Raw genomic sequence first — 27,339 nt, 5'->3', positions numbered from 1 at the left:
TAAAAATAAATAAATAAATCATCACATGACTATAATGAGGTACACCGTGTACATCCATTCTCAATAGAGCATGTTTGAACAGTGATAGTCATACAAAACAGTTTTTATTTACCAGTAAGAATTTATTTATTCATACTACAAAAAATACTGTTGATGCTACACAGCTTCAGGATGACAACAGGACCAGGGACTGGTCTGAGACTGATGCATGTGGTTTATGGAAACAGTGAAGCTCAGATGTTTTACAAAAATATCTCCATTTCATATAATTATATCAGTTTATCCAGTGGCCTGTTTCACACTGTGTGGCATTTGACCATCGTGTTTGGCCCTCGGTCTGTTCCTACACTGTTGAGTCTTGCTAGAAGATTGGGAAATAGTCTAATCAATATTTGTTGTCCATCTCCTTTTAGCCATTGTGGGCTAGACCAGCAGCAAACTCCACCAGTGTACGTGTTGGTCTTCCAGACATGCCTTTCCTCAGGTAGGGGACTTCGTCTTTGTTACTCATCACACCGGCGATGTCCAGATGAGCCCAGTGAGGAGCTTTGACAAACTCCCTCAGGAATGCAGCTGCAGTGCACGCACCACCAGAACTAAAAAGAAATCACTCATGAGAAGAAGAAAAAAAATTCCAATTCATTGCACACTGGAGCATTGACTGGACGTCTCTCTGCTGCAGCGATGCCTCTAACAGGAGATGAGACACAGATACGTACCGGCTGTACTTGCCGATGTTGTTGAGGTCAGCCAGCTGGCTGTCAGTCACCTGTTTGGTGTAGTGCTGGAACAGAGGCATCCGCCACACCCTGTCACCTGTCACAACACTAGCCTACAAACACGGACACACACACGTTAACAGAAGAGCTGATGAACTGAGACACCGTGTTTTAACGTGTATCTGCAGTACCCTGTGCAGCTGCTCCCAGAGCCAGTCAGAATTTGTAAAGACTCCTGCTGCCGCTGAGCCGAGCGCTACATCCATCGCACCTTGAAGACAAAATACGCCACGATTTTGACATTTGTCTATGATTAATGTCTTGCAGCATAAAGAAAATTTGATGTCACCGTGTAAACAAACTGCTAAAGAAATCCTACCTGTTAGCGTAGCAACATTGACAATGGCTCTGGGGTTGAAGACATGTCCATAACAGAGAGCATCAGCAAGGATCAGTCTGCCCTCTGCATCTGTATTATCAACCTGGAACACAAAAACAAAAACACTGTACAACTGTACACATGCAGTAAATGTCCTGGTACTTATAGTGGTGTGAAAGAGAAAAGTTATCCAAACCTACCCGATCCTGTGTGAAAAAGTAGTTGTGCCTCTTGTTAAATCATAAATTAACTGTGATTAACCACATTTTTTGGAAAGCTGAGTTCAGTTTCACTAAATACACTCAGGCCTGATTACTGGCAGACCTGTTGAATCAAGAGGTCACTTACATAAAACCTGTCTGACAGGTTAAAAGATCTCAAAACGCAACACATCATACCATGATCTAAAGAAACACTTTTGAAACAAAGTAATCGGGATCTATCAGTCTGGAAAGGGTTACAAAATCATTTCTAAGCACTCCAATGAACCATGTTGAGAACCATTATACAGGCATGGAGAAAACATGGAACACTGGCGAACTTTCCCAGGAATGGCCGGCCTCAAAACATTACTCCAAGAGTACTTCGATGAATCATCCAGGAGGTCACAGAAGATCCTGAACAACATCTAAAGAACTGCAAGCCTCACTTGCCTGAGTTAAGGTCAGAGTTCGGGATTCAACAATAAGAGAGAGAGAGAGAGAGAGAGAGAGAGAGAGAGAGAGAGAGAGAGAGAGAGAGAGAGAGAGAGAGAGAGAGAGAGAGAGAGAGAGAGAGAGAGAGAGAGAGAGTGGGTAAAAATGACATCCATGGCATATCCAAGGAAAAAAACCACTGCTGACCAAAAAGAACATAAAGGCTCATCTCACATTTACCAAAAGACATCTTGATGACCCCCAAGACTTTTGGGAAAACATTCTGTGGACTGATGAGACATAAGTTGAATTTTTAGAAGGTATGTGTTCCATTACATCTGCATAAAGCCGACACAGGATTTCAGAAAGGGAACATCATGCCATCAGTAAAATAGGGTGGTGGTAATGTTATGTTCTGGGGCTGTTGTGCTGCCTCAGGACCTAGAGGACTGCTGTGGTAAATAGGACCATGAATTCTGCTGTCTACCAAAACATCCTGAAGGAGGCTGTCCAGCCAGTCGTGACCTCAAGCTGAAACGCACTTGGGTTCTGCAGTAGGACAAGGATCTAAAACACACCAGCAAGTCCACCTTGGAATGACTTAAAAACAACAAAATGAAGACGCTGGAGCGGCCTAGTCAAAAGTCCTGACCTGAATCCAATTGAGATGCTGTGACATGACCTTAAAAAGGCAGCTCATGTTTGAAAACCCTCCAGTGGGGCTGAATTACAACAATTTTGCAAATAATTGGGCTTAATTGGTTGTTGATCAATGGTCATTACAATCTGCATATTAATGATAAAGGAACTGACCTCACAGCCCATTGTTCATTCAGTGGGCTGGTGTCAGTCATTGTACAAATATACTGTTTATAAGGTTGGGGAAACCTGCAGTCAGCTGAGACTGAAGAAGTCATTTGGATGAGAGACAAATCATTTCTCCCACTGAAAACGCTACGTCCAGACTAACAGAATCAACCCTTTGGGATCTGCAATGATCATTGGGCCAAAATTCCTCCGCAGTGCTGGAAAAGTTATCACAAACACTTGATTGCAGTTGTTGCTGCCAAGGGTCGTCAACCAGTTATTAGGTTTAGTGGGAAATCACTTTTTCCACACAGGGCCATGTAGGTTTGGATTTTTTTCCCCCTTAATAATAAACACCAGCCACAAGCACATTCTTACAGCACATTAATCCATGTCCAAGCACCTTCTAACATTCAGAAGCAATTCCAAGTTCTTGCAAATTGATCCATCAGCTTTCTGACTGGTAGATGGCACGCTCTAACACTTGAGCCACAGTGTTGGCACAAGCACACTCAGGTAGCAATTCGATGCCCATTTCAGGATTCCACTAACCTGGATTGTTTTTCCATTCTTGGCTTTGACAACATCACCTGGTTTAGTAGCCTTCCCACTGGGCATGTTCTCACATAAGGGGGCCAGACCTGAATGAATCAGGGCAGTGAAGTGCTCAGACTTACACATATTATGTATGACAAAAATAAATTTAAAAAACAAACAAACAGGGTATTTAATATCAAGATGCTCACCGACAATGTTGACAGGGAGTTTCAGAGATGCTGCTGTGACGATGGAGGCGCACACCGTGGCAGCTCCGCCCATGTCGGCCCTCATCGCATCCATAGAGGCAGAGGGCTTCAGAGAAATGCCCCCACTACAGACAGAGAATCGTAAAGACAGCACTGTATGGTGTATCTGATCCCAGCCCGTATTGCTGTGTGTTACCTGTCAAACGTGATGCCTTTCCCCACTAGGAGCAGCGGAGGCTGCTTACTGTCAGGAGAACCGTTGTAATGTAGCTCCAGGAAGACAGGGGGCTCCTCTGAACCTTTAGACACACTAAGGAAGGCTCCCATCTGTTGTTCCTCGATCCAAGCCTGCGGTCTACAATGGCACAGTTTATTAGACAAAAACACTTCTACTTCATCTACTCTTCAGAACAAAAACAGGATCGGCAAATATACAACAGTAATTCACTTATTGGGGCTATTCTGTGCAGGGTGTACCCTGCCTCTCGCCCTGTGGCAGCTGGGATAGGCTCCAGCCCCCCTCTGATCCTAAATTAGGTAAGTGGAAAAGAATGGATGCATAAAAAAATATTTTTTATATGCCTTCAGTCGGGGGAATGGGACCATTTTGTACAGTATTTGATTAGAAACTGATGAGAGGAGGCAAAGTAATTTGAGAGATAAGAGATAAATCTTTATTGTCATTGCACAGTCATACCTAGTACAATAGTACAACGAAATTGGAAACTGAATTGAAAGGGTCCTGAAACCTGGAGGGGAAATTCTTAGATGCCAAAGCGCAGTTATTTTGAAGATGCTGTGTTGTTTATCTGTTTATAAGAGTATGTGCCATGCCTAAAGGCCACACACAGCTTTTTCTTTATATCAATTAAACACTGTGTGTCTATTACACAATATAAACATGGTAACATCTTGTTCAACCAATTGAACAAGTCCAAAGAAAATCAGTTCCCCTATGAAAGAAAACAGATCAGCCCATGACTTTAAAAAAAAAATGTAAATAAATACATTCATTCATTAAATAATAATAATAAATAATAATAATAATAATAATAATAATAATGCTTATTCACCAAGTCAATTAATTATAAAATAAACAAATAAAGTAACTGACTACAACAACCAAATCAGTGCTCAGAGCTAAATAAATAAAGGAGGAGGAGGAGGAGGAGAAGGAGAAGAAGAAGAAGAAGAAGAAGAAGAAGAAGAAGAAGAAGAAGAAGAAGAAGAAGAAGAAGAAGAAGAAGAAGAAGTTTTTGATCATTTATGACAATACATGGAAGAGTTTCACCTGAAACATACAACAGTTTAAAATCAATGTTTTTTTCTTCCTGATTTTGAAAGCGGTGCCGGGGATGATGATGATTAACGAAACACTCACCTCTTGTGTATGGTGACTCGATCAGCATGTGGAGCCAGTTTCTCTTCAATGGTTTTGGCAAAAGCAGTAGGCGTGATGTGATTGGCCGGCGCTTCCATGAGAAGCCGTGCCAGGTTTTGGCCCTCTGCATACACGATGCCTTTCTCCCAGCCGACCACGTCAGCGCTAGGAAGAGTCAGACACAGGAAGTAGCATGTCGCTGTATTTAAAGCGTTAAAAACCTCTGACAGTCAGCGAGCTTCAGTTTCTCGAATCTACCTGCCGTGAAGCTGCGTTGTTACTTTGGTCTTCTTCTTGGATTTGAGCTGGTCATAATGAAACAATCCCAGAACGGCGCCTTCTGCTGCTGACTGGGCATCACCACAGCTGTCCACCTCCACGTGGCTCACCTCCAGGTCCTGAAGCAACCGGCAGCCAGCTGAACGCGCATGAATGACAGAAACAAACCAGGTACGAATTCAGCATAAACCCGAATGAGTGCAGATGAAGATGTAACATGCAACAGGAGCAATTCTGTGCAATAGAACCTGAAGGTGACAATCTGCATTACCTCTGAGCTAAAGGTCAAATATGATGCATTTATTTTTACCTTTTAAACATCCCAGAGGCATTAAAGATAGGTAACATTCGTGTCCGAATCAGAGGATGCACTTTTTTAATTTACTTTCACTTTGAGATCCAAAGCATTTCAGAGGTGCTGTGCTATGCTCCAGTACCCAGAGTACACGGATTACACAAGCACTCATTCGCAAACGCACCTTAGACTTGTACAAACATTTCTAAGGGTGTCAAAGCATAACAGCAGTTTCCACACTGACAGATTATTATAGCGTGACTGTTTGATTAACAAACAGAAGGAATAAGAAAAGGCAGAGTTAACTTTGTGGCTGATAAAATTAATGGTCAATGACTTTGGGATATGTCATAGATGAAAAAAAAAAAAAAAAAAAAAAAAAAAAAAAAGAGCCAGCTGAGGTGGTTCATGCATCTGGTTGGGATGCCTCCAAATGGAGCTTTTCTAGTCACACCCAACTGCAAGGAGATCCCGTGGTGGACACTGAACCCGCTGGAGAGATTGCATATCTCACACCTTGAGATCCATCATAAGGAACTGGAAATATGTAGGAATGCCACCAGAACCATGTATTGGATAAGTGGAAGAGGATGGATGGATAGATGGGTGAGATAATCTACTAATCAGAAGATTGGTGGATTTATCCCTGGCTGATGAAGTGTTCGCTGAAGTTTAAAAAAAAAAAATGCTTGTATTAATGGGGAATGTTGTATAAATCTTTGAGTGCTCAAATAGAGTAGAAAAGCGCTATATAAGAACCAGTCCATAACACATTTAAGCCATATTGCACAACACTTTACTCCTTCTGTTATACACACCAACGGCATACCTGACACAGCCTGCCTGATGTTCTCCTTGCTGGTGTCCCAGTTTTCTGTGCGACAAACACCTGCGTTGTTCTTACCCAAACCGACTAATGCTACACATGGGAAGTCCTGCAGGAGACACACAAACAACATTCATCAGGAGATCTTAGACTGAGTAGACGGGGGTTTATAAACATAAAGTCACACCTTGTTACCTTGTGAAGTCCATAAAATACTCTGCTTTTGCCGTTCTTGAGTGCAGGCCCAGAGCTGGGAAATACAAATGTTTATGAGGCTAATCGCACACAAAGGATGCTGTTCACTCTCAGTCTGCAGGTAAAAGAGACTCACAGTTTGAGCAGCTCAGAGAGCTTTCCGGAGAGAGACTTGTCAAACCCTGCAGCCGCCTCTGTCAGGTGAAGAGTGCCCTCCTCCTCCTCCTCCTTCTCAAACACTCCCAGCACCAGACCCTGTAGACACACAAACACCGTTTAATATGATAAAAGATGCAGACGGCCACATTCTCACGCATGAACCTGCAGAGCATCTGAACCAACACACGGAGCCGAACTGATCTGAAACTGAATGAGCCTCGTGTGGTGATGATGATGATGTAACTGTCACCAGATGCTAAACTCACCTTTCTGTCGCTCAGCTGAGTGTGTGAGACACAAAACGACCTGCAGGAGTTTGTCCGCACCGCCGTCCGCGCAGCTGTCCTCACCAGAAACATTGTCATCTGTTGCACACACACCGAGAGCCCAAATAAATCACTTTTAAAGGTCGTACACTGAGCATGTGCGAGAGGAAGCCGATCGGTCGCGTTTATTTGTACGTCACAGTGAGACGACGGAGAGAGGGCTTTGTCGCCACCTAGCGGCAGATGGATAATTGATTAAGAGCCAGTATTACGGATACTGGTGATATTATTTGGCGATCAAAGCAGTTTAAGAAGACCTAAAGCTGGAAAAACATGTAGCAACTTCATACTTTTAATGAACACTTTATATTTGTTTTCACGGGTTCCTTATTTGTATGTTAAAATGGCTGTAATATAAACTGATACAATCGCCTTTGTTTGACTTCACTAAGTAAAACAATCTTGACATAAACTGCAAAAAGATAAAAACACACACAGTATTTATCTTCAGTATTTTTATTTTTGACTATAACATGAATCTACTAATAAATATTCTTTCAAGCTTGACATTAAAAAGCATCATCAGTCTTCTTCTGATCAATATTAGTAGTAGGTACAGCACGTCTCCATTATAAAAGTTAACTGTATACATGGAATGATTTTTAGGGGATTCTCTAACATCATTAAACCATGTGTATATGTGTGTGAATGAAGGGATATCGGACGTTATATGTTGTGGACCAGGGGTGGGTAGTTAATCTTCCCAATGGGGTCACATTAGAAACTATTCTTGAGGGACAGTCCAGTAAATTAGAAAAAGTTCAAATTAATGTCAGGCCGCGTAAGAAACAGTCTCAGTTTCTCATGTGGCCTTCTTTGGGAAGATTGTCCACCCCTGCTGTAGACAATCTCTTAAGAAGAAAAACAAAGCTTTGGTGTCCAGAGAAGTCATAAACTAGTCACAAAAAAGTAAGCACTTGATGTTTAATGCTATCTTATATACAGACGCCTGAACACACGTTTCTATGAAGAAGGGAGAATGGATCTTGAAGACTCTGAAATAGTTCGACCTGCTGATGTAACATGAACTCTTTTTCAAAATAATTTTTTCACTTTTTTGCTAACAAACAACTTTTTTTGTCTTCATAGAAAGCTGCATAGGAAGACTTTACTTAAAAGCACTGTCCTTTATTTAAACACATCATACAATTATTTAGTGCATCATCGGCTAAGAATCTCTCAAGCTCAGCATTTAAAACTTTTTAAAAATGAAATAAGTAAATTTTAAAAAGCATCAGAAAAGGACCTGACAGAGACCACGTACTTGAGACACTACTCTGTCTTTGTCAACACATAAATATGATTGGAAAATAATCATGTATTTGCAAACAATATGTAGATGATGAATGCGGTAAAAGGTGTAATTCAGGATGGACGCTCTGCAGCTTTTTCATTCATTCAGTCCATCTCTTCTATCTCGATGTCTGTCTCCTGCATGAACTGACTGACCAAGGAGAGTGAATCTTCTTCTAGTGTGAATGATTGACATAACTAATGTAACCCTCTATTCTCTTTCGCAGACATGTATTGCTGAGCTTTGAAGTGTCTGAATTAAATTCATGATGTACAAACATAGGATTACACATTAACACTTTATTTACACGACTATTTAAAAGAAAAATATATATATTTTCATACTGACTTTAGGATCTGTGCTGCACACTGCAGCACTCATTCAAAGTATGAGATTTGGCATGTTTACTTTTAAGCTTGACTTTTACTCTGAAAAATCAAATATAACAATGTATAAATCCATATGCATCAAAGCCAGATTTATACTAATACATTAGTCATTTCAAACAGCTGCATGATCATCAAGGTAAGGACGAATTTGCCTGGGCTTTGTATGTGAGTTAGGCGCCACTTTAGTCCCAACTTGTTAATTTATGTAGTTATGACTCCATAATTTTGGCTGTAATTAACCTAAAACTCAGTTACAGCTTCAAAGGAACAGGGCCCTGGCACTGTTTTGTTTTGACGGTTGGCGCTTGTCCATCATTAGTGATGAAAATGCTAAAAAACAATATTCTTCAGTACAGCAGGTCCACAGCAGAGACAGTCGGTTCTTCAGGTTTTTTGATCTCCGGTTTGGGCAGCTTGATACGACTCATCGCGACCACTCCACAGACAGCAAAGTGAGTTGCAATGCTGCCTACGCCGAGCCAGAAAGACCAGTCCAGACTGTCATCCAAGACAACGAGGACGAAGAGGTGCTCCCTAAAGTTTGCCACTCGCTCGGTCAGACTGTGGTGTCTGACAGCTGCCAGGAAGCACAGAACACCCAGGGCACCAAACAGAGCTGCAGACAGAGGAGCAGGCAAGTCAGGGAAAGGACAAGAAACAAAATGATGCATCATCTGAGACATACCAACCCGGACATACCAGCGATGAAGTTCCACAGATAGAGTCCCTTGTGCCCTTTGATGCTCTGGTATGGAACCTTGCGTGCGTTGTAAATGCAGAAAGACAGACTGACCAGCGCGAAACCCACAGCCACCAGCAGGAACAGGATCACCATCATGTGGAGGCCCCCGTTCAGTGTCCGCACAAGCTTTGGGAAAACTGGAGAGAGCAGAAAGAATCAAATACTGCATCTTGTCAGCTCTGTTGGACTGTATAAAAAGTAGAGCTGTAACCCTCTACATTATTATGTAAATTTGTGGATAGCAAACAAACTTAGATAATTTTAGTATTTTGTTTGCTACCCAAACCCTAAAATTTTGGTATATTCATTAAAATAAGGCCACACGCTGATTTTTGTGAGTGTAAAAGTGGTTTGAGTTCACAGAATCAGCTTCTTTGTAAGGCCTATGATCATATCTTAGTAAATGTTTTATACTCATGTCACAACTAAAAGAACAAAGTTTGAGTTCAGGGTGAACCCCCCTGTAAAAATAAACAAAAGTGATGCTCACGTGTTGTTCTATTCTAATAAGACAGCATCGGTGTAGTTTTAAAAGTCTGAAATCGTCTTACTGTAAATTTTGGACCGCCTGTCCCCGAGCCCGCACCTCTTGGTCTTTCCTCCCTGGAACAATCCGTAATAAATGCTCCCGATGAACTGGTCCAGCTCGGGATTTGACGCATTCACTATCTCCACCCCGGTTTTACAGAGGATCCGCCCGGTAACCCACCGCTCCGTGGATAAAGCCACCACCAAGAGGACCACCGAGCCGATACAGAGCGCCGAGGCCACCGAGAATGTTATCCGCTTCCACAGAGAAGGCATCTTACGAGCCCATGGTGCCCCGAGGCAGGAACCGCAGTGCGCGCTCGGCGATCACCATAAGTTTATCCCACAATTTAAAAAGAAAGAAAGAAAAAGAAAAGAAAAGAAAAAGCATCATAGTTGCTCCCACCGTTGTGTAGCATCAACGTGTCGCGTGTAGCTTTGACGTGTGAGTCACAAGGAAGGGGAAACTGAATCCATGGAGGTCAAAGTGATCCCTCGCCGGGAGAAACTCTATCCGTGCTGCGCGCTTGGTTTCTGCTCTCTCTCTGTCTCTCTCCCTATTTTCACTCTCCTCTTTATTCATGGGATTAATTAACCTTTGTTGCTCGGCTTTTGCATGCAGACATCTAAGCGGTGACCTATAATTCTGGTTACAGCTTTAAAAATCATGTACCAGTGCTTAATTATGACAGATGTGGTTCGTTATGTCCCAGAGCCTGAAGGTCAGCGTGGACTATTAGCTACCACCAGGGTTTATTGGTCCCCATCTTTGTGTTTCGACCTCTTACCTTCAAGGCATTGCTGAAATTAAGAAGACATAAAGACTTGATGACTTTGACCTTTGACTTCCAAATATTAAATTGTTTGTGGTCCAAGTGTATGCTTTTGGCAAATTTGAAGAAATTTCTTCAAGATGAGATGTGTTCAAAACCGAAGATTGTAGATCTACTGTTGATCTACTGGTTACATCCAAGGTACGCAGAAGAGCATCTCTGAACACAAACCAGATGGTCTAGAGCAGCAGAAGACTGCACCAGGGGCTTTTCTGTCCGGAAAGTCACATGGGCTCACCAAAACTGCACAACAGGAGATTAGAAAAGGTTGCCTTGTTTCATGGGTTTTGATTTCTGCTGTGACATCAAGATGGCAGGGTCCGAAATGGGCATAAAAGACATGAAAGCATGAATTCATCCTGCCTTGTGTCACCTTCTTGCTAGTGGTGTAATGGTCCGCCAGAGTCCGCCTTCAAAGTAAAAGTTGTGTCTCTTGAGATGTGTTGGCTGCAGCGATATATAAGAAGAGCAGAACCACGCAAATCAGCAAATTCCTTAAATATTGAACACATTTGTGTGTGTGTTTCTGTTACTTTCACACAACTAATTGCCTAATTGCCTATAGGTGCAATTGGAAAAGGGTTATGATGATAGTGAATCTATTGCATACACGGTAATAAAAACTCAATCAGCTTTGTATGTTTTATTTTGTTCATTCACAGTCTTTCTCAGTTGAATAGGTTATAATGAAACGTAAGCTGATAGTTGTGTCATTTTATACAGTCTTTTTAATGTTTTTAGCTTCGTGGGATTATAAACTGAGAAAGGGGAAAAATAAATAATGTGCGGCAAATAATCTCAGGGCTTTGGCGACATCTGCCGGTGAGTTGAACAACCTGCAGTGCGTGATGACGTCTGACCGTCAGTTTCCCAGGCAGCAGCGGCCTGAAACTTTCGTTTGGCGAAGATGGCGGAGGCGCTGTCGACAGGTCTGGGTGAAGAGAAGGAGAAGGAGGACAGCGAGAGGGAGAAGAAGGCTGCCACAGCGGGGAAGAATAAGGAGAAAGACGGAGTCACGGAGACGCTGGGATTTAACGATAAAAATGGCGCTAGCAGGGGAAAGAAGAGCAACCTGTCAGGTGAGAGCTAGCTTCGTTTCCACAGGCGCTGACTCCCAGTTTGACAGCGCTAGCTAGCAGCTGAGATAATTATTGTTTACGGCGGCTGTAGGGTGTTTTTTGTAGAGTTTCTCGAGAAGGCATGTAAAATATCAACTGAGCTTCTGCAGCTTATCGGGGCTTGCTCCGAGTTTGCACATGTTGTGGGGATGTAGCTGCAGGCAGCCTCAGCAGCTGTTTGTGAGAAACTGAGCTGGAGTAAAGTAACGAGCAGGTGGCACAATTGTGTGATATGCATCCAAATTAAACCTAGCAGGAGGATTTCTGACTGTTAGTAAGACAGCAGTACTGCATGTGATCATGCAGAAAGTCCAGGTCAGCCAGTTGGCTTCTCGTGCGGTTTGGTTCTCTGCACAGGCGCACTCGGATGAGTCGGTGGACACCGTGTGAGCCATAGGTGCACAGACACCCGTGTTGACTTGAAAGAATGCTCAACGTAATGCTTACGGCAATCATTTTTGACCCAGTTGCAAGAAGAAGAAAAAAAGGCCATGTGTTTTCAGATGATTGGCAACATAAATTGTTGTGGTTTATTCTAGTAAGATTTGTTTATTAGAAAGCGTGTACATCCCTTCCATAAAGCTCAGCTGTTTCTAAATTTTATACACTTTTCTTTCTCTGTGAATTCAGAAGGTGCACTCGCGGTCTTCTTATGTATATACTCAATATTGCTATTTTTAATGCAACTGGATAAAGATTTTTTTGACCATTCTTGGTTGCTAAACACCTACATATTTTGAACTCTGCTCCTTTTGTTCAGAAAATAAACTTTATCTATAAAGCTCCCCCAGAGCTGGAAAAAAATACAGTACTGTTTGAGCCCTTTTCATATTTGCTTCACATCAAACACTTTTTAATATTGGTCTTAGTTCACGAGAGTAAGTACAACATGCATTTTAAATTATGATTTCATTCAGTAAGGGAAAAACACTATTCAAACCTACGTGTCCTTGTGTGAAAAAATAATTCCCCTCTAAACCTGATGGCTGCGTCACCCTTGATAACACTGCAAGAACTGCAGTCAGGCGTTTGCGATAGCTGGCAAGTGCTCCAAGTGCTCTTGAGCTTCAGGGCACTGACTGCCAGACATTCTCCTCCAGGATGTTTTGGTAAAGAGCAGAATTCATGTTTCCTTTTACCCCAGCAAGTCTTCCAGGTCCTGAAGGAGCAAAGTAACCCCAGACCATCACACTACCACCACCATGTTTTATCCAGTCTCTTCTTTTTTTATTGTTGAATCATGAACTCTGACTTTAATTGAGCCAAGTGAGGCTTGCAGTTCTTCAGATATTGTTCAGGTTCTTTTGTGACTTCATAGATGAGCCGTCGATCAGCTCTCGGAGTAATATTGGTTGGCTGCCCACTCCTGGGAAGGTTCACCACTGGTCCAAGTTTTCTCCATTTGTGGATAATGGCTCTCACCATGCCTCTGTGGAGTCCCAAAGCTTTAGAAATGGCTTTGTATCCCTTTCCAGACTGCTAGATGTCAAAGACTTTGTTTCTCAGCTCTTCTTGAGTTCACGCATATAAAATATCGTTACCATAGGTTAAATTGCACTGATTTAGAAGTCAGATTAAATACCTAAATAAAAGCACTGGATGTTAATGAATGCTAATGATAGTCCATTTTAATACTAATGAAGAGGACTTCTTTTTTATTATTGGATTTATCCAAATAAAGGGAACAAAATATGCTATGAGTACTTGAAAAACCAGATGACTCTGAACAGAATACTGAGTATGCATTGTCATTATATAATGTAAAAAAGGAGCCTAATATTTAAAAAAAGAAAAGAAAAAAAGAACATAGTATAAGGTCTAAAGCCGCTTCAAACATGTAAGTGAAATAAAAAAAGTTGATATAAAACCAAGTGACCAGAACAGCTTTAACTTTCCAAACCTTAACACCTTTGGGATGAACTGGAGTTCCTACCAGGCCTGATCGAACCACGAGTGGCCAACCTCACTAATACTCTTGTGGCTAAATGGGAACAAATCCCTTCGTTCATGTTTCTAAGCTTCAGCAGAGGAGTTTAGACGGTTCCAGCAGCAGATTAGCTCGAGTAGTTTTGGTTTTAGTGTAGCCAGTTCTCATCTGATGGAATTTACCATTAAGTAAGGACTCCTCTATGTGTGCTGTGTTGATAGTGTTGTTTGTGATAGATTCAAAACACAGTAAAAATAATAATTTATTCCTGTCTGTATCTGTAGACCTGTCTCTGGTCAGATTCATAACTACTGAGCTCACCAGAGGTTACTTCCTAGAACACAACGAGGCCAAATACACCGAGCGCAGAGAGAGGGTCTACACATGCCTCCGCATCCCCAAAGAACTGGAGAAGGTGAACACACTGTACACCCCCACACTTAAAGAAAAAAAATGAAATGAAATAAACACAGTTGTAATAAATGTATTTCTCCCCTCTCTTCCTGTTTTCAGCTGATGACATTCGGCTTCTTCCTCTGTCTGGACGCCTTCCTCTATGTGTTTACGCTGTTGCCCCTCAGGGTGATTCTGGCCCTGTTGCGACTCTTCACAGTGCCATGTTGTGGTCTCAGGTAACGTATAAGCATAAGTATTAGAGTACATTTTATTATATATATAAGTATTAAAGTACATTTCCTTAACCCATCATTTGTTATTAACAGGGAATATTTTGATACATGTGCTTCTCATCAGTACAACTCCACCATCATTAAAAGTATATTTGCATAGATTGTGTTAGATGTCATTTATGTACGAGGTACAAATGTTGTGATTATCATGATTATCAGGTCCTGTGAAGTATAATGTTGGAGTAGAGCCTCAGCTCTTCATCAGTGATTTTTCTGTCTTCAAAATTGGTTAGTAAAACATAAGAAATCAGAGAATAATAGAGCAAAACAAAGTCGAAATGTCAGGCTCGACCTAGTCATTGCTGTCATGATGTTGTAAAAAAAAAAGCAAACTCTGGCTATTTACATTTACTGATTTGCAGCAATTTGAGCAAGATGAATAAAATAAAGAAAAAGTTGTTTACTTTATTTACAGTCTCACTAGTTTCTTGTTTACCTGTTGTCACTGTGAGTGCACCTGCTCTCACAGATGTGGAGTAATAATAGACTCTGAATCCTGCTGTGCAATAAAAGCGTCCCAACAAGCATTACATCAGTAAACTGAACATAATGGGAGTGAGAGCAAATGGGAGGGAGACGCCGACATGGAAACCATCATGTTCGTCGGGGATTTTCAATCATGTCACCTAACTTGACCACAGTTTGCAGTTTAATAATAAACTTCTATCAACATAAAAATTAAAGCTGTTGATATGGTAAAGTTGACATACCTATAAAATGCAAAACCTTTGCCCCTATATTCCCTCGGTTATGATTGCTTTTGCATTAGGAGCTGGTTCACTGATGCTGATGTGTGACAAAGTAAACAGAAAAATGCTGAACATATTGGCCCCATTCGTCTGCTCATTGTCACCGACACCCAGTCTGGCTTTCTGAGTCAGGATTGGGCTGATATACACTCCATGTATTAGGCAGGTGCATCCCTTATTAGTCCTTTGTTGATCAGTACTAATATTACACTGTTAATCAGTTTGATTACAGTCACTTAATTTTTTGTGTTGCGTTGTGAGCACCTTTTCCAAAATCTGCATATCTTGTGATATGTACAGCGTAGGCAACATGACCCATATTTAGAGCTTCCCTGCTTTCCTCAAATCCAGAATTCTTTTTAGAAACTGTAAAGAATCAAATTGTGGTTCATTGAGGGGAGAAAAAAAAAAAAAAAAAAAAAAAAAAAAAAAAATATATATATATATATATATATATATATATATATATATATATATATATATATATATATATATATATATATATATATATATATAAATAAAAATACAAATACAAATAAAACAGGTGCAAGGAATAAATATGTTCTGCAGTCCCACTTTAAAGGGGGCTCTGTCACCCTGGGCAAGGTCTTTGTCTGAGGCAGTGCAATGTTATTATTGACCTCCAGGGGGCAGCAGAGCTCTGAGGCAACAGCCAACTATGCTGTTCTGTTCTGGTGATTTTCTTGTGAACATTTTCCTTGTCTGTGACGTTTGTGTGTTATTTAGCGGCTCCCGCTTGCTTCAGCCAGCCCAGGTGTGCGACGTACTCAAAGGCTTTATTATGGTGCTGTGTTACTCAATGATGAGCTACGTGGATTACGCCATGATGTACCATCTCATCAGAGGACAGTCTGTCATCAAACTATACATCATCTACAACATGTTAGAGGTACACTGTGTAATCTTCCTCATTGGCCAGTTCAGTATCTAATGACACTGCACCACACATTGACTAGCTCTCCCCCGTCATCCTTCCCTTCCCTGTGTCGTCAGGTGGCGGACCGCCTGTTCTCATCATTTGGCCAAGACATACTGGACGCTCTGTACTGGACCGCCACAGAACCCAAGGAGAAGAAGAGAGCGCATATTGGCGTGATTCCTCACTTCCTCATGGCTGTTCTCTACGTCTGTATCCTCAAAAACATCACTGATATTAAAACGGTTAAAAGTTAGTCAGTTTAAAGTTGATTTGCAACATTAATCAGTTTTATCGTTCAGCAAAATGTTTTCCTGAAGTGTATTTAAAACAAATGAAATTAAAAGCTTAAATTCAGATTTTGAAACTGATAGAAAAAGGCCACATTAGAGGCAAAAGGAAAGACCTGGAAGAATAAATGCCCCCAGTGATCCCAAACAAGCGTTATTCATCACTCTGCTATTTAATCTTCCCAGTCTTCAACTTTTTTCATAAACCAAACAGTCAATCAAAGTTGAAGTAATCAGCAGCAGCAAATCTAACAGCTGTACTTCAGACTAGTAGGGAACATAAAGTCATTGCGTCAGTATTATTACAGTGCAGAAAATGTGTGTTTTTCCTCAATATGTATCCAGTTCTTCATGCCATCCTCATCATGGTTCAGGCCACAACTCTCAATGTAGCTTTCAACTCCCACAACAAGTCCTTGCTCACCATTATGATGTCAAACAACGTGAGTTTTATGCACAGACATATTACCCCGTTTAAAACATGCGGCATCTCCAGTTCAGTCCTGATGTTTTTATGTTGGGTTTTTCTTTTTTCTGCAGTTTGTTGAGATCAAAGGGAGTGTATTTAAGAAGTTTGAAAAGAACAACCTTTTCCAGATGTCAAACAGTGGTAAGTGGTGGTAAAACAGCTGGCTACGTTCCACAAAAATCAAAATTTTTGAATACTTTGTGCCTCCTCCTCTCAGTATGATTATTTAATACAAGGTAAATATGTGGAATCGAGCTCAACTGCAGTGAGCACAAAGTAGGTTAATCCTGGATTGATTTGTTTGTTTCCCATAGACATAAAAGAGAGGTTCACCAACTACATCCTCCTGCTCATCGTCTGTCTGAGAAACATGGAGCAGTTTTCATGGAATGCCGGTAACCTAATACAAAGCTTTGCAAAGAGTACTGAAAGCTATACAGCTGCATACAGATGTGCTTTATCATAGTACCCCGATTAGGTTCATAATCGGGTCTTTTCACTCTTGCTAAGTAGCTCACTGTTTTCTTTTACTACTAATACTAGATTAAATAATTATACTGATTAGATTTCAATGTGTTTGTTGTCAGACCACTTGTGGGTGCTGTTTCCTGATGTAGTCATGGTGATAGCCTCAGAGGTTGCCGTGGATGTTGTCAAGCACGCCTTTATCACCAAATTCAATGACATCAGTGCTGATGTAAGTCCTTTCTCTGTACGTTTGACGGTTTATTAACTTGGTTAAAGTGCAGTTGAGTGTTTGGCAACTAGAGGAGAAACACATTAGTTAGAACTATTGAACTATTCTATCATGTTCACCCAACAGCAATTCAGTACAATGAGAAACACAGTTTAAATCAGATAAAATAAATCTGTTAGTTAGAATGAACATCTGACAGTCTTAGCAAGCTCCGATGTGGAAAAACTTGGAATAAATCACCATAAAATGGGAAATAAGCTTAAAAGATTATTAATACAATTAAAATTGTGGACAGTTGTCTATCAGCTTCAACACAGTTCAGATATTTGTGTGGAAAAGATTAGTGGGGAGTGTCACTATTCTAGGTATAAAAAACATTTTAATGGGATATTTTCTCATTTATGTCTTAGATCTATTACTTTCTACATTTGGATGTGCTTTTGCGCATATAAGCACATCTAAATATTGGTATAGTGTCACCATGTATCAGCTGAACTTAGAAATGGGCTGCAGTTTTATTTATATATTCTTGGCATCATTAAACATCTGCTGCAGTGTACAGAGAAAAACCAGTGCACTATGATAATTAAGTTTTAGAGCTTCTTTTTCCTCAGTTATGGGCATTTCTCTTCAAAGGACGTCAGGGATCTTTTGGAAAACGTGTCATACCTGTGAGGTTAGATTTAGTATATGGGGAGTACAGACACAGCCTCGCAGATGGCCAGTTTAACCTGACACAAGGTTTCTCCAGGCAGTAACTGGGGATATGAAGGGGTTGGACCTGTGACACCATGGTCAGTACAACCTGTATATTACTTAACATCAGAGAGAATCTGTGCTTTGACAATAGTTGCATCAGAAAAGAAAGCCAACTAAGCGGTCAACAAAACAAATTTGAGAGTAATGTGCAGAATTTCAGTTGTATATGCAGGAAAAATGCTTACAGTGAGTAATGTAATGATGCCACACTAACAGGCTAACACGCATAGCAGCAACTAAGTTTGATCTGCTCTATTTTAGATTTGATATATGGTCCTATGGCAAGAGCTTAGTTTAATGCACACTGATCCAAGTGAAAATGCTTCCACTGTTTTCAATTGAAGAAACAAACTTCACCATTCAAACAGTGTAACCCATTTTACAATGTTGTGATCTCACAGCAAAACTAACAGCAGTGATAGAAATTACTTTAAGGAACTGAAATGATGGTGCATATTTTTCTGTCATGTTTAGGGTTATATACATGTTAAATCTAGTTTTGTGTTTCAAAACATAATAGGTAAAATATTTAGTATTTACCATATGGACCTCAAATTAAGATGATCTAGAACAATAACAGGATTAGAGTTCTGGTCACTTGACCCATATAAAATATGTTATATTGTAGTATTTCATGATTTACAAATCTGTGTATTTTCACTTTGTTGGTCTCTTTAGCACTATTGTTATACTGTTAGAGAATCATCCACCTGCAAGAGAAACCGTCAGCAGGCCCATTTTTTCCTTATCAGTTTCTCACTTCCTTCCCTCATGAGTCGCCTTTCTCTTTGATTTTCCTCCAACGAGTTGTAACTATGCTTATGTAACAGAAAGCAGCCCCACAGGAAGGGATTAACCCCTTTATCCCCAAACTGTCAAACCTAATCACACAAACCTCACTCACATTGTAAGTGTTCAAGTACCTGTGAGTCCATACTAATCCACGTTTAATCCGCACACACACATTTTTGCTTCTTTTCGGCTTCATGAATTTACCTTTACTGTGCTTTCACGTCGCATTCATGCACCACAGTAAAGAACAAGCAGGTAAACCAATTATGAGACTTGCAGTAAACAAGTTAACATTTGTTACGTCACCACGACAAGGCAGGCGCTCTACTCAGTAGCTTATTTGTTTTATATTTTGATGTTTCTCTTGTATCGGTTGACACGTTGCCTCTGTCTCAGGTATACGGGGAATACAGAGCCAGCCTCGCCTTTGACCTAGTCAGCAGTCGGCAGAAAAATGTGAGTGAAGCGGCTCAAATCACAGTAATTTAGGAAAATACAAATAAAAGGACAAGGTGCTGTTTGTGTTTTCTCTAATGAAAGACAACATTTTCCTCTGTATGACACTACATATCATCTTATTTCCTCTTTTTTTATTATATATACTAGTCCAAAAACAAAAGGCAGGTTAGCGTTTTGAATAGATTTCATAAACCCTCACTATAATACAAGGTATGGCCTGGACTGCATATTCAGTGCCTGAGTAAGTTGAGGGATGTCTCTCCATTCCTGAGTGCAGGCTGCAGCTGTGCACTGCTTACTTGTTGCGGCTGCCTCTCATGAATTTCAACACAGCATGTCCCCGGCATGCTCAGTAGGAGACCTTTTGGGACTAAATCCTGACTGGCGCCAGGACATGCTCCTGATCTACTGGCCACTGTGTGCCGGTAACAGCTGTAGGGTGGGTTGCTGCCGCAAGAATGGCACCGGTGCAGGTTGGGGCGCCTCATCTTGGTACCTCTGTCCGGTCACATTTCCACCACACTCAGAAGAGCTCAGACATGCGTGCCAGCATCCACCATTGCCAGTAGCCCTGCCTCATACACCTTGATTCAGTTGCAGCATGATACACTGATGACGGTGTTGTGCATATGTCCTTTTCTGTTATTGCTATTCACCTCTGATCATAACATCTGATAATTATTGATTCTGATCCATCAGTCGGTGAGTAACGTTTAAACAGTGAATGAGGAACGTGTTGAAAGCACATCCAGCAGTTTTTCCTGATTTTTAGCTTATGATTTCATTAAAAGAATGGACTGAGTTATCCATGAGTAAAACTGTGCTGCTTGTTGATGTTTTACATAACAATGTGTTAACTGTGTCTCCAGGCGTACACAGACTACAGTGACTCAGTATCCAGGAGAATGGGCTTCATCCCGCTTCCTTTAGCGCTGCTGGTCAGTCGTTCTTTCACAGGATGGCTTTTGATATTGAGATGTTTGCTCCCACGTTTGCTTGCTTATAAATGTGACGATGTTTTTTTCAGCTGATCAGAGTGGTGACCAGCTCAGTGAAGATCCAGGGGTCGCTCTCGTTTATGTGTGTGCTGCTGTTTTACTTGGGGTAATTGGCCAACATGTCTTCATCATTTTTGATTATTTTCTTGACACTGTTTGTTTTCATGTTCACGTGACTTTTGCCTGTCTGTGTGAGCAGGATGATCACTCTGAAGGTTCTCAACAGTATCGTTCTCCTGGGAACTTCCTGTGTGTTTGTCAAAGAGGCCAATATGGAGGAAAAGCTCTTTAACCCTCCGCCTTCTGTCGCCTCCAGCCGTGCAAACTCTAGAGCTCACCGGACAAAACATGTTCACGTTTCACCGCAGCAAGGTAGCTCAGTCACTCTGTCTCACTGTCTCTTTTCCTGAGTTTAACTGCTGCTAAAAACTCTTAACTTGCTTTATAACAGAATCCACAGCTGACAAAGGAGAAACTTCTCTGCCGTCAGACATCTGTCAGCCCACCAACACAGCAGAAAACGCTGCCCCCTCCTTCCCGAAGAGTGACTCAGACACATTCCTGACGACTCCTGACGAGGAGGACGATGACAAAATCATCAACGCTGACACGGGACTGGAAGGAGGCGGACTTGCACACCGACCACCAAAGAAAGACCTGCTGGAGATAGATCGCTTCACCATCTGTGGCAACCGAATAGACTGAAGGACCAGTGTAGCAATCCTGGCAACACTACAGGGTTCAGGGATCAGACATGGGTCATGGAGCATGCTCAGACCGTACTTACTTTTGTGCACCTGACCCCTCAAGTATTTATTTATTTATTGACTGACAAAACCAGCAAAGGCATAAAGCTGTTACTACAAGCATCCGAGGTGGCATCAGACGTTTCCAGCTGGTCCTGCGTGTGTCTGATGAGCCAAGCGGGCTCTGGCACTGGGTCAGAGGCCTGGCGGTGGCGCACTCGCTGATGAAGACAGCATGTAAAACACGGGAGGAGCAGACTACAGAGAGAAATCTGCGTATGTCAAATCACGTGTGTTCAGAAGCACAATCAGTAAGAAGCTGTTTTTAGAAAGAACAAAAGTTTTTACTAGTTTTTTTTAATTATTCCAAAAAAAAAAGGCTGATGATATTTGAAATGAAGTTTTTATGACAGGTTTCAAATCTTTTTTCTAAATTGAATCACAATCACATGGAAGGATTCAAATCATGAAGTTATTCTGCAGACAGAAGCTCTAACACACACACACACACACAGAGGTTGATCTGAGGTGATGAGGTGAGCTGCAGTCCCAGCAGGTTAAATATGGCAGCAGTGACACTAAGAATGGCTTTGCTTGGCTGCATCAGCTTCAGTTGTAATGTTTGGTTTGGTAACTTAAGAGATATAAAAAGTTGGAAGGCTTAATGTCATTTGTGTTGGTATTACCTTAAAGCACTGAGATGATGGTGCAGATTTGTATTTATTTTGAGATGGCCTACCAGGCCTGACAGGTGTGACTTATTTATGTGCTTAATTTGTACCTTTTTCATTGAAGCATGTGGCCTACAGATAATAGTGGCGACACATCACAGCCATATAACATTTTCTTCTGTTTGCTTTTTGATGTTGGAAACTGATCTGACATGTTTTCTCATTCCTCGCTATCTGAGTGAGAGTGGATGTGAAAATCACATGAAATGCTTCATTGTATGCTGATTTCTTCATAATCCAGGCCAAAACTAGCTTGTCAATGAACAAAGTGCAGGTTTTCTGTGTTGAAGCTAGTTTATATCTTTTTATGCAAAACGATGGATTAAGATTTTTCTGGGGAAGGAAGTAAAGAGTTATTACAAGGATGGGTTCTGGCTGCGTGGAAAGAGAATTGCAACTTGGACTTGCTACATCTTTGACTCAAAGGTCTGAGCAGGAGGAACGCAGGACTAAAAACTGATCAGGCACAGTTCGGTCCTTAATTTGCTGGACAGTGACACAGTTTTTGTAGTTTGAGTGGATTTAAATCAAACAGTGAAGATGTGACTGAAGTGCAGACTTCAAACCTCAGTTCAAGGGGATTTACAAAAATGATCCATTAACTGTTTGGGAATTAGAGACATTTTTATGCAATACTTATACAAATTATAGACCCAACCGTTGAACAAGATTTTTTATCTTAACTGAGACCAGTGAGGGTCCATGAGGGGCACAGCCAGGGGCCAAGTCCAGTCTCACTACAGGATCATGGTCCGTACAGTGGAAAAAAATAGCTGTATACTGCTGGAAGGAGGAGTGTGAATGCAGCATTAGTGTGTGTGTGTGTCATATGTGAGGTATTTTTCAGCATGTGGATGGATCTCTACCTAAAAACGGACAGTGTATGAGTTTTTTTTTTTTCTCTTCCATGTACAGCTCATTCGTGTAATGTATCTCCTTACGTGGTAGAAGGAGAATAAAACAAGACTGTTTTGTAAGTTTCTGGTGTGATTTTGTGTGTGCGCGCATGCTTTTCAGTGAAAGGAGTCGATGCCCTCCCTGTTAACCAGGCAAACACTGCAGCCCACTGTTCCCCTTGAATGGACATTTAGAGGGGGTGTATGTCATCACACACAGGGGTAGGGTGGGGGCTTTTTGCCAAAGGTCCAGCTCACATAAATGGTCTGGCTACACGACATCCCTGATTGTGTCGACATATTTCAGGTTTTTCCACATTTAACCCATCCGGTGCCACATAAAAGCTGCATGTGAGATGAGAGAGGACGAAAGAGAGCACTTACTCATGAAGCCATCAAAGCGGTTTTTAAAGGCTTAACCAGACTATACTGTTTCCGTTAAACTCAATGCTTTGTTTCCACACTTTCTTGCCAAGTCAAACCTTGCATCTTTTGCCAGATGTTCCCGTTGCTGAACTATCTAACAGACAACTGCTAAGTGTCCAGGCTCACTTTTACTCACAGAGGCCCAAGGTGTAGCCAAGTCAAACAGTATTTAAAACAAGATTATTCTGAACTTCTGAATCATGCAAAGCTACTTTAGCAGGCTCAGACTAAATGTATCAAGCTTGAAACACATTCATACACAAAAATATCTCCCCATGAACCAAACCCTTCAAAATGATGATTGTTGGATCAACTGCAGGGTCAAAAAGCTCAAAATTTATACCAGTTGCGTTATTGGCTTAGATGTTGGAAGCAGAATTTTAATTCCTGAGAGAAAAAGAACACAAACCAAAGCCAAATAGTAAGACAGTATGAATAGCAGAGGCAAGATTTATGATTTTTTTTAAAAAACATTTTTGGTTTTTATTCACTCATTTTGTTATTTTTAGTTAACAAAAATCTCCACACCTCGTTATATTTTACTGTATTGACTCTGTCCTGGACAAACAAACAGCCTGCTTAAATCCACCTTTTGGTTTCCTGTTGTGAAGTCAGCGGGCGTGCTCAGCTGACCCTCTCTGAACCTCTGCTTGAACAGTACACCTGGGGATGAGAGAGAGAGAGAGAGAGAGGGTGACAGGTGGCTGGTCAGAGCGGTGTCGCGCGCCACAGATGCTCCCGACCAGCTTTCAAACGCGCGAGAGCGTGCTCGAGCCTTTTACGTGCACGCGAGATTAGGCTGCTCGCAGGACGAAGCCGGTGAGAATGTGTGAGCGCTCGTCTTCGGCCGCCGGAGCCCCGGGAAGATGTCGGTGATGACTCCGTACCGGGAAACCCGTAGCTAACGGCTGCTACTCCTGCGACCATTGGATGTTGTTTTTAAAACTTTTCCTTAGGACGGTTGTTTTTGCGGTGTGGGGATAAAAAAACACCACCCGGAGGGACAGGTGTCACCCCCCTTCTCCCTCCAGTTTTGTGTTTCCTTTCCCCCTCATACTTTTTTTTTTTTTTTTTTTGGAAACCGAGTAGGACCTCGGGGAGCCATGCTGTGGACACGCTGGCTCGTGCTGCTGCTCTGCTGGGGGGCCACAGGCAGCGAAGAGCAGGCGGATGAGAGGGGCGCGGTGCCGGCTGAGGTCCGGTCGGACTCCCGCAGAGAGCGCTCACCTCCGCCGGTGGAGCCGCTGGATTTTGGGTTTGTACCCGCGGCGGTTTACGACACCCACGCTTATTACGAGCCAGGGAGCATGGGGATCCTCTTCCATATGGTCCACGCGTTTCTCTACATCATTCAGCCGAACCCCTTTCCCAAAGGTGAGATTACCGACACCTCCCCACCCGTGTTTCCTATTCCCAGGACCTTGTCTTTACGGTGCACCACCGTGGCCTAGTTCAACTTCAACGTTAGTGCGGCTCGAACAGGTGCGACCAATCACATTTAATTAGGCTACCTGAGGAGAAAGTTCAGCAAGTATTTTTAGCACCCGGTTTATAATCTGTTATTTACAGCAGCAGAACTCGTTATGACCACAAACTTGACTCAACCTTACTTGTCATCCAGATGCTGCTGTACAGATGCTCAGTATACATATGTTTATGCATATCTGTCTATATATGAAATACAAGTCCACAGTCCATTTATGTAAGAAGTGCATTACTTGTCAGTGTAATCACAGTCACAATCACAGGACATGAGACAGAGAGATACTTTATTGTGTGCAATAAGTGTGCAATTGTGGTGGAAAAGTGTACAATTGAGAATGTGTGTATGCAGGGTTTCTCTTGGCTGAAAGCAGGCTTTCAGGGATGAAACTCTATTAGTCTGCATATGAATAAGCTAATTCGTTTGCATAACCTTACTTAATAGATGTCTATGGATTTTTCTCGTATTTTTATCCATTTGAAAATCAAAAAAAAAGTTTTCTGATTGGGTAAATTCAACCACATTTAAAAAAAACTAATTATAAATAGATACAGCTATATTAAACATATTTTTACATGAAAGAAAAATATTGATATGCATTTCAATATTAAAGCAAGTAAGTAAAAAAGAAAAAAAGTGGACCATTGTTTTTCCATTTAAAGGTCTGGGTCCACACAAGCTATAATTAATGTGAGAATCTAAAAATATATATATCCTGATTAAACAAAGACATTTATTTTTAGACTTTGATTCTCCTCACTGCCCACGTTGATGCCATGATTTGTTTTAAGGCATTGAACGTCAGGCAGCTCACAAATCACTCACTTGGCTTAGAGGTCGGGGACCTGACTGGACTGTTGTACGTCATAAACCAAATGGCAAAGTCCAAATAAACAGTAATAACCTCAACAAGGCTGCTGTGGCGCGAGTTATTTGTGCTGTGCTGCTGTGTCTGTAACCCTAAACCCAGAGGTAAACCTGTGCCATGTCATCGTTATCTAATTTTAACACTGCTGCCACCCCCCCCCCCCCCCCCAAAAAAAAAAAAAAAAAAATTAAAATCCCTCAAACTCAAAGAGCACAAAGGGGGTGGTATGCTGTGATGATATGCGATTGTTGAGCAGCTTAAAGGGATCCGTAGCTGTCATAAGTCATGAATGATCTCCTGCAAGCCCATGCTCCAGGTGATTCATAGGTGATCACAGGATCAATAAAAACAATGTATGTTGCTCTGTTGTCTTTGTGATGAAGGCCAGTAAGTAATCCAGTGATCACATCCCATCAAAAACAGTTTGTTTATGTGTTGTATGTGCAACTATGGGTGGTCACGTTGGTTGATGACACACAGCAATTGGATTGAAGGTTTTAAGTTGCTGCCATTTCGGTGTCCAGGGTTAGGGCCGCTGGCTGGCTAATCAATTAGCAGATCTGCGATTAAGGGAAGCTTTCCCAGTCACCTGCATCACAGCATAATACCTTAATCCGCTGCACCATATGCTGCTATTCCATTCCAGTATGACTCACTATCACACACACAGGTAGCCCACCTGGATGCCACATCATCTCCCTGTACGTATATGTATAAATGCTTTACACGACCTGAGCCTGGTAGACAGTGGCAGGTGCATGTGTTCATTTGTGGTGAATGCAACACTGTCAAGCAAAACTGTTATGAACATTAAATCAGAAGAAGGTGCCATATATATGTTTTGTTCATTTGCTTCTAAAGCTTCCAATTTCAAGCTTACAGTAGGGGAGAAATTATTGAACACGTAAATATATTTCTAAAGGAAATTCTCACAAGATGTCTGTAACAACCCATCCAGCCCACACATGCAATGAAATCAAACCATAGATGTACATAAATTATGTGTAATAATGAGAAATGACAGAGAAAAGGACATGGAAAGTCATGACACCAGCTGAAATTTGTCAGTACTTACATAAATGATATTGATTGGCCACCTGGTTCAATCCTATCTGAAGTGCCATAAAAAGCTGTCTCATTACTAAGGTATCATACAAGAAATATGTCATTATGGGTAAAACTAATGAGCTCTCTCCGTGAGCACTGTTGGGGCCGTAATCAGGAAGTGAAAAGAACATAATTTCACTATGAAATTGCCATGACCAGCTACTCCCTGCAAGATTTGGGACAGAAGAGTGAAAACAAATATCAGAAGAGTTGTCTATGAGCCAAGGACCACTTGTGGAGAGCTACAAAAAGACCTGGAATCAGCAGGGCTGCTCGATTATGGCAAAAATGATAATCACGATTATTTTCACTGAAATTGAGATCACGATTATTTGATGATATTTATTTAACCCTTTAAGACCTACTATAGAACCAAGTCCACCAGAGCTTATATTATTTTTATTAATTTTTTTTTACATGCTGTAGTGCCATTTGTGGGAGCATTTCAAGTTGCTATACGTCAATACAACTGTTATAGCCCATATTTTAATAATATGTATGCATTAAGTGCATAGTAATTACATAAATTTCAAAAAAGTGCAATAAACTACAAAAAAATTTGAAAATCGCTTTTGTTTTGTTTACATATATTTCTACTTGGAGAAGTTTAAGAGGTTTATCCCTCAAAACTTTAAATACAATAAAGTTGCAAAAAATAGTTTCCC

The 27,339-nt window shown here is 41.3% G+C and overlaps 4 protein-coding genes across 10 annotated transcripts in view; 2 read left to right on the top strand and 2 right to left on the bottom strand.

Annotated features, from left to right (window-relative positions):
• Nucleotides 1-87: 87 nt before the first annotated feature.
• lap3 (leucine aminopeptidase 3) lies at nucleotides 88-6,883 on the bottom strand. The gene is made up of 13 exons (XM_082535945.1): nucleotides 6,688-6,883; nucleotides 6,399-6,517; nucleotides 6,263-6,317; nucleotides 6,071-6,176; nucleotides 4,926-5,085; nucleotides 4,668-4,832; nucleotides 3,483-3,641; nucleotides 3,287-3,411; nucleotides 3,093-3,181; nucleotides 1,099-1,201; nucleotides 911-990; nucleotides 720-832; nucleotides 88-596 (listed from the first exon to the last, which is right to left on the bottom strand). Exons 1-13 carry the CDS (start codon nucleotides 6,784-6,786, stop codon nucleotides 410-412), a joined length of 1,560 nt encoding a protein of 519 aa, XP_082392071.1. The 5' UTR covers nucleotides 6,787-6,883; the 3' UTR covers nucleotides 88-409.
• Nucleotides 6,884-8,441: 1,558 nt separating this feature from the next.
• clrn2 (clarin 2) lies at nucleotides 8,442-10,080 on the bottom strand. The gene is made up of 3 exons (XM_082537403.1): nucleotides 9,724-10,080; nucleotides 9,130-9,309; nucleotides 8,442-9,046 (listed from the first exon to the last, which is right to left on the bottom strand). Exons 1-3 carry the CDS (start codon nucleotides 9,974-9,976, stop codon nucleotides 8,778-8,780), a joined length of 702 nt encoding a protein of 233 aa, XP_082393529.1. The 5' UTR covers nucleotides 9,977-10,080; the 3' UTR covers nucleotides 8,442-8,777.
• A 1,310-nt stretch (nucleotides 10,081-11,390) lies between these two features.
• tapt1b (transmembrane anterior posterior transformation 1b) lies at nucleotides 11,391-22,871 on the top strand. The gene is made up of 14 exons (XM_082537402.1): nucleotides 11,391-11,612; nucleotides 13,863-13,993; nucleotides 14,092-14,210; nucleotides 15,764-15,926; nucleotides 16,031-16,166; nucleotides 16,589-16,686; nucleotides 16,784-16,853; nucleotides 17,027-17,107; nucleotides 17,300-17,409; nucleotides 19,357-19,416; nucleotides 20,289-20,357; nucleotides 20,447-20,523; nucleotides 20,617-20,789; nucleotides 20,869-22,871. Exons 1-14 carry the CDS (start codon nucleotides 11,441-11,443, stop codon nucleotides 21,120-21,122), a joined length of 1,713 nt encoding a protein of 570 aa, XP_082393528.1. The 5' UTR covers nucleotides 11,391-11,440; the 3' UTR covers nucleotides 21,123-22,871.
• Nucleotides 22,872-24,025: 1,154 nt separating this feature from the next.
• The window catches only part of prom1b (prominin 1 b), a 30,265-nt gene continuing 26,951 nt past the window's right edge, over nucleotides 24,026-27,339 (top strand). For 4 of the 7 annotated variants that reach the window (XR_014277165.1, XR_014277166.1, XR_014277167.1 and 1 more), the window contains exon 1: nucleotides 24,027-24,590. Coding sequence is in view for 1 of the 7 variants with exons in the window: in XM_082535840.1 (XP_082391966.1) it covers nucleotides 24,320-24,590 (271 nt within the window). In the remaining 6 variants the exon portion in view is untranslated. Of the gene's footprint in view, nucleotides 24,591-27,339 lie in introns of all 7 variants that reach the window. The other 3 variants (XR_014277162.1, XR_014277163.1, XR_014277164.1) reach the window with 1 other exon arrangement.

This window comes from Aulonocara stuartgranti, assembly GCF_965226115.1.
Source record: "Aulonocara stuartgranti genome assembly, chromosome: 6".
Classification (NCBI taxonomy): Eukaryota; Metazoa; Chordata; class Actinopteri; order Cichliformes; family Cichlidae; genus Aulonocara; species Aulonocara stuartgranti.
The sequence above is the reverse complement of the archived record's forward strand: the minus strand, read 5'-3'. Positions and strand labels throughout refer to the sequence as shown.

Bases quoted from the DNA above. Each gene is read 5' to 3' on its own strand.
- clrn2 (XM_082537403.1), bottom strand. From the start codon at position 9,976: ATGCCTTCTCTGTGGAAGCGGATAACATTCTCGGTGGCCTCGGCGCTC. The intron at 9,310-9,723 runs GTAAGACGATTT...TGCTCTCTCCAG, and splicing joins CAGGCGGTCCAAAATTTACA to TTTTCCCAAAGCTTGTGCGG. The intron at 9,047-9,129 runs GTATGTCCGGGT...CTCTGTCTGCAG, and splicing joins TCTGTGGAACTTCATCGCTG to CTCTGTTTGGTGCCCTGGGT.
- tapt1b (XM_082537402.1), top strand. From the start codon at position 11,441: ATGGCGGAGGCGCTGTCGACAGGTCTGGGTGAAGAGAAGGAGAAGGAG. The intron at 16,167-16,588 runs GTATCCTCAAAA...ATATGTATCCAG, and splicing joins CATGGCTGTTCTCTACGTCT to TTCTTCATGCCATCCTCATC. The intron at 16,687-16,783 runs GTGAGTTTTATG...TTTTTTCTGCAG, and splicing joins CCATTATGATGTCAAACAAC to TTTGTTGAGATCAAAGGGAG.
- lap3 (XM_082535945.1), bottom strand. From the start codon at position 6,786: ATGACAATGTTTCTGGTGAGGACAGCTGCGCGGACGGCGGTGCGGACA. The intron at 5,086-6,070 runs GTATGCCGTTGG...ATGCGCGTTCAG, and splicing joins CATCAGGCAGGCTGTGTCAG to CTGGCTGCCGGTTGCTTCAG. The intron at 4,833-4,925 runs GTAGATTCGAGA...GACTCTTCCTAG, and splicing joins ACAACGCAGCTTCACGGCAG to CGCTGACGTGGTCGGCTGGG.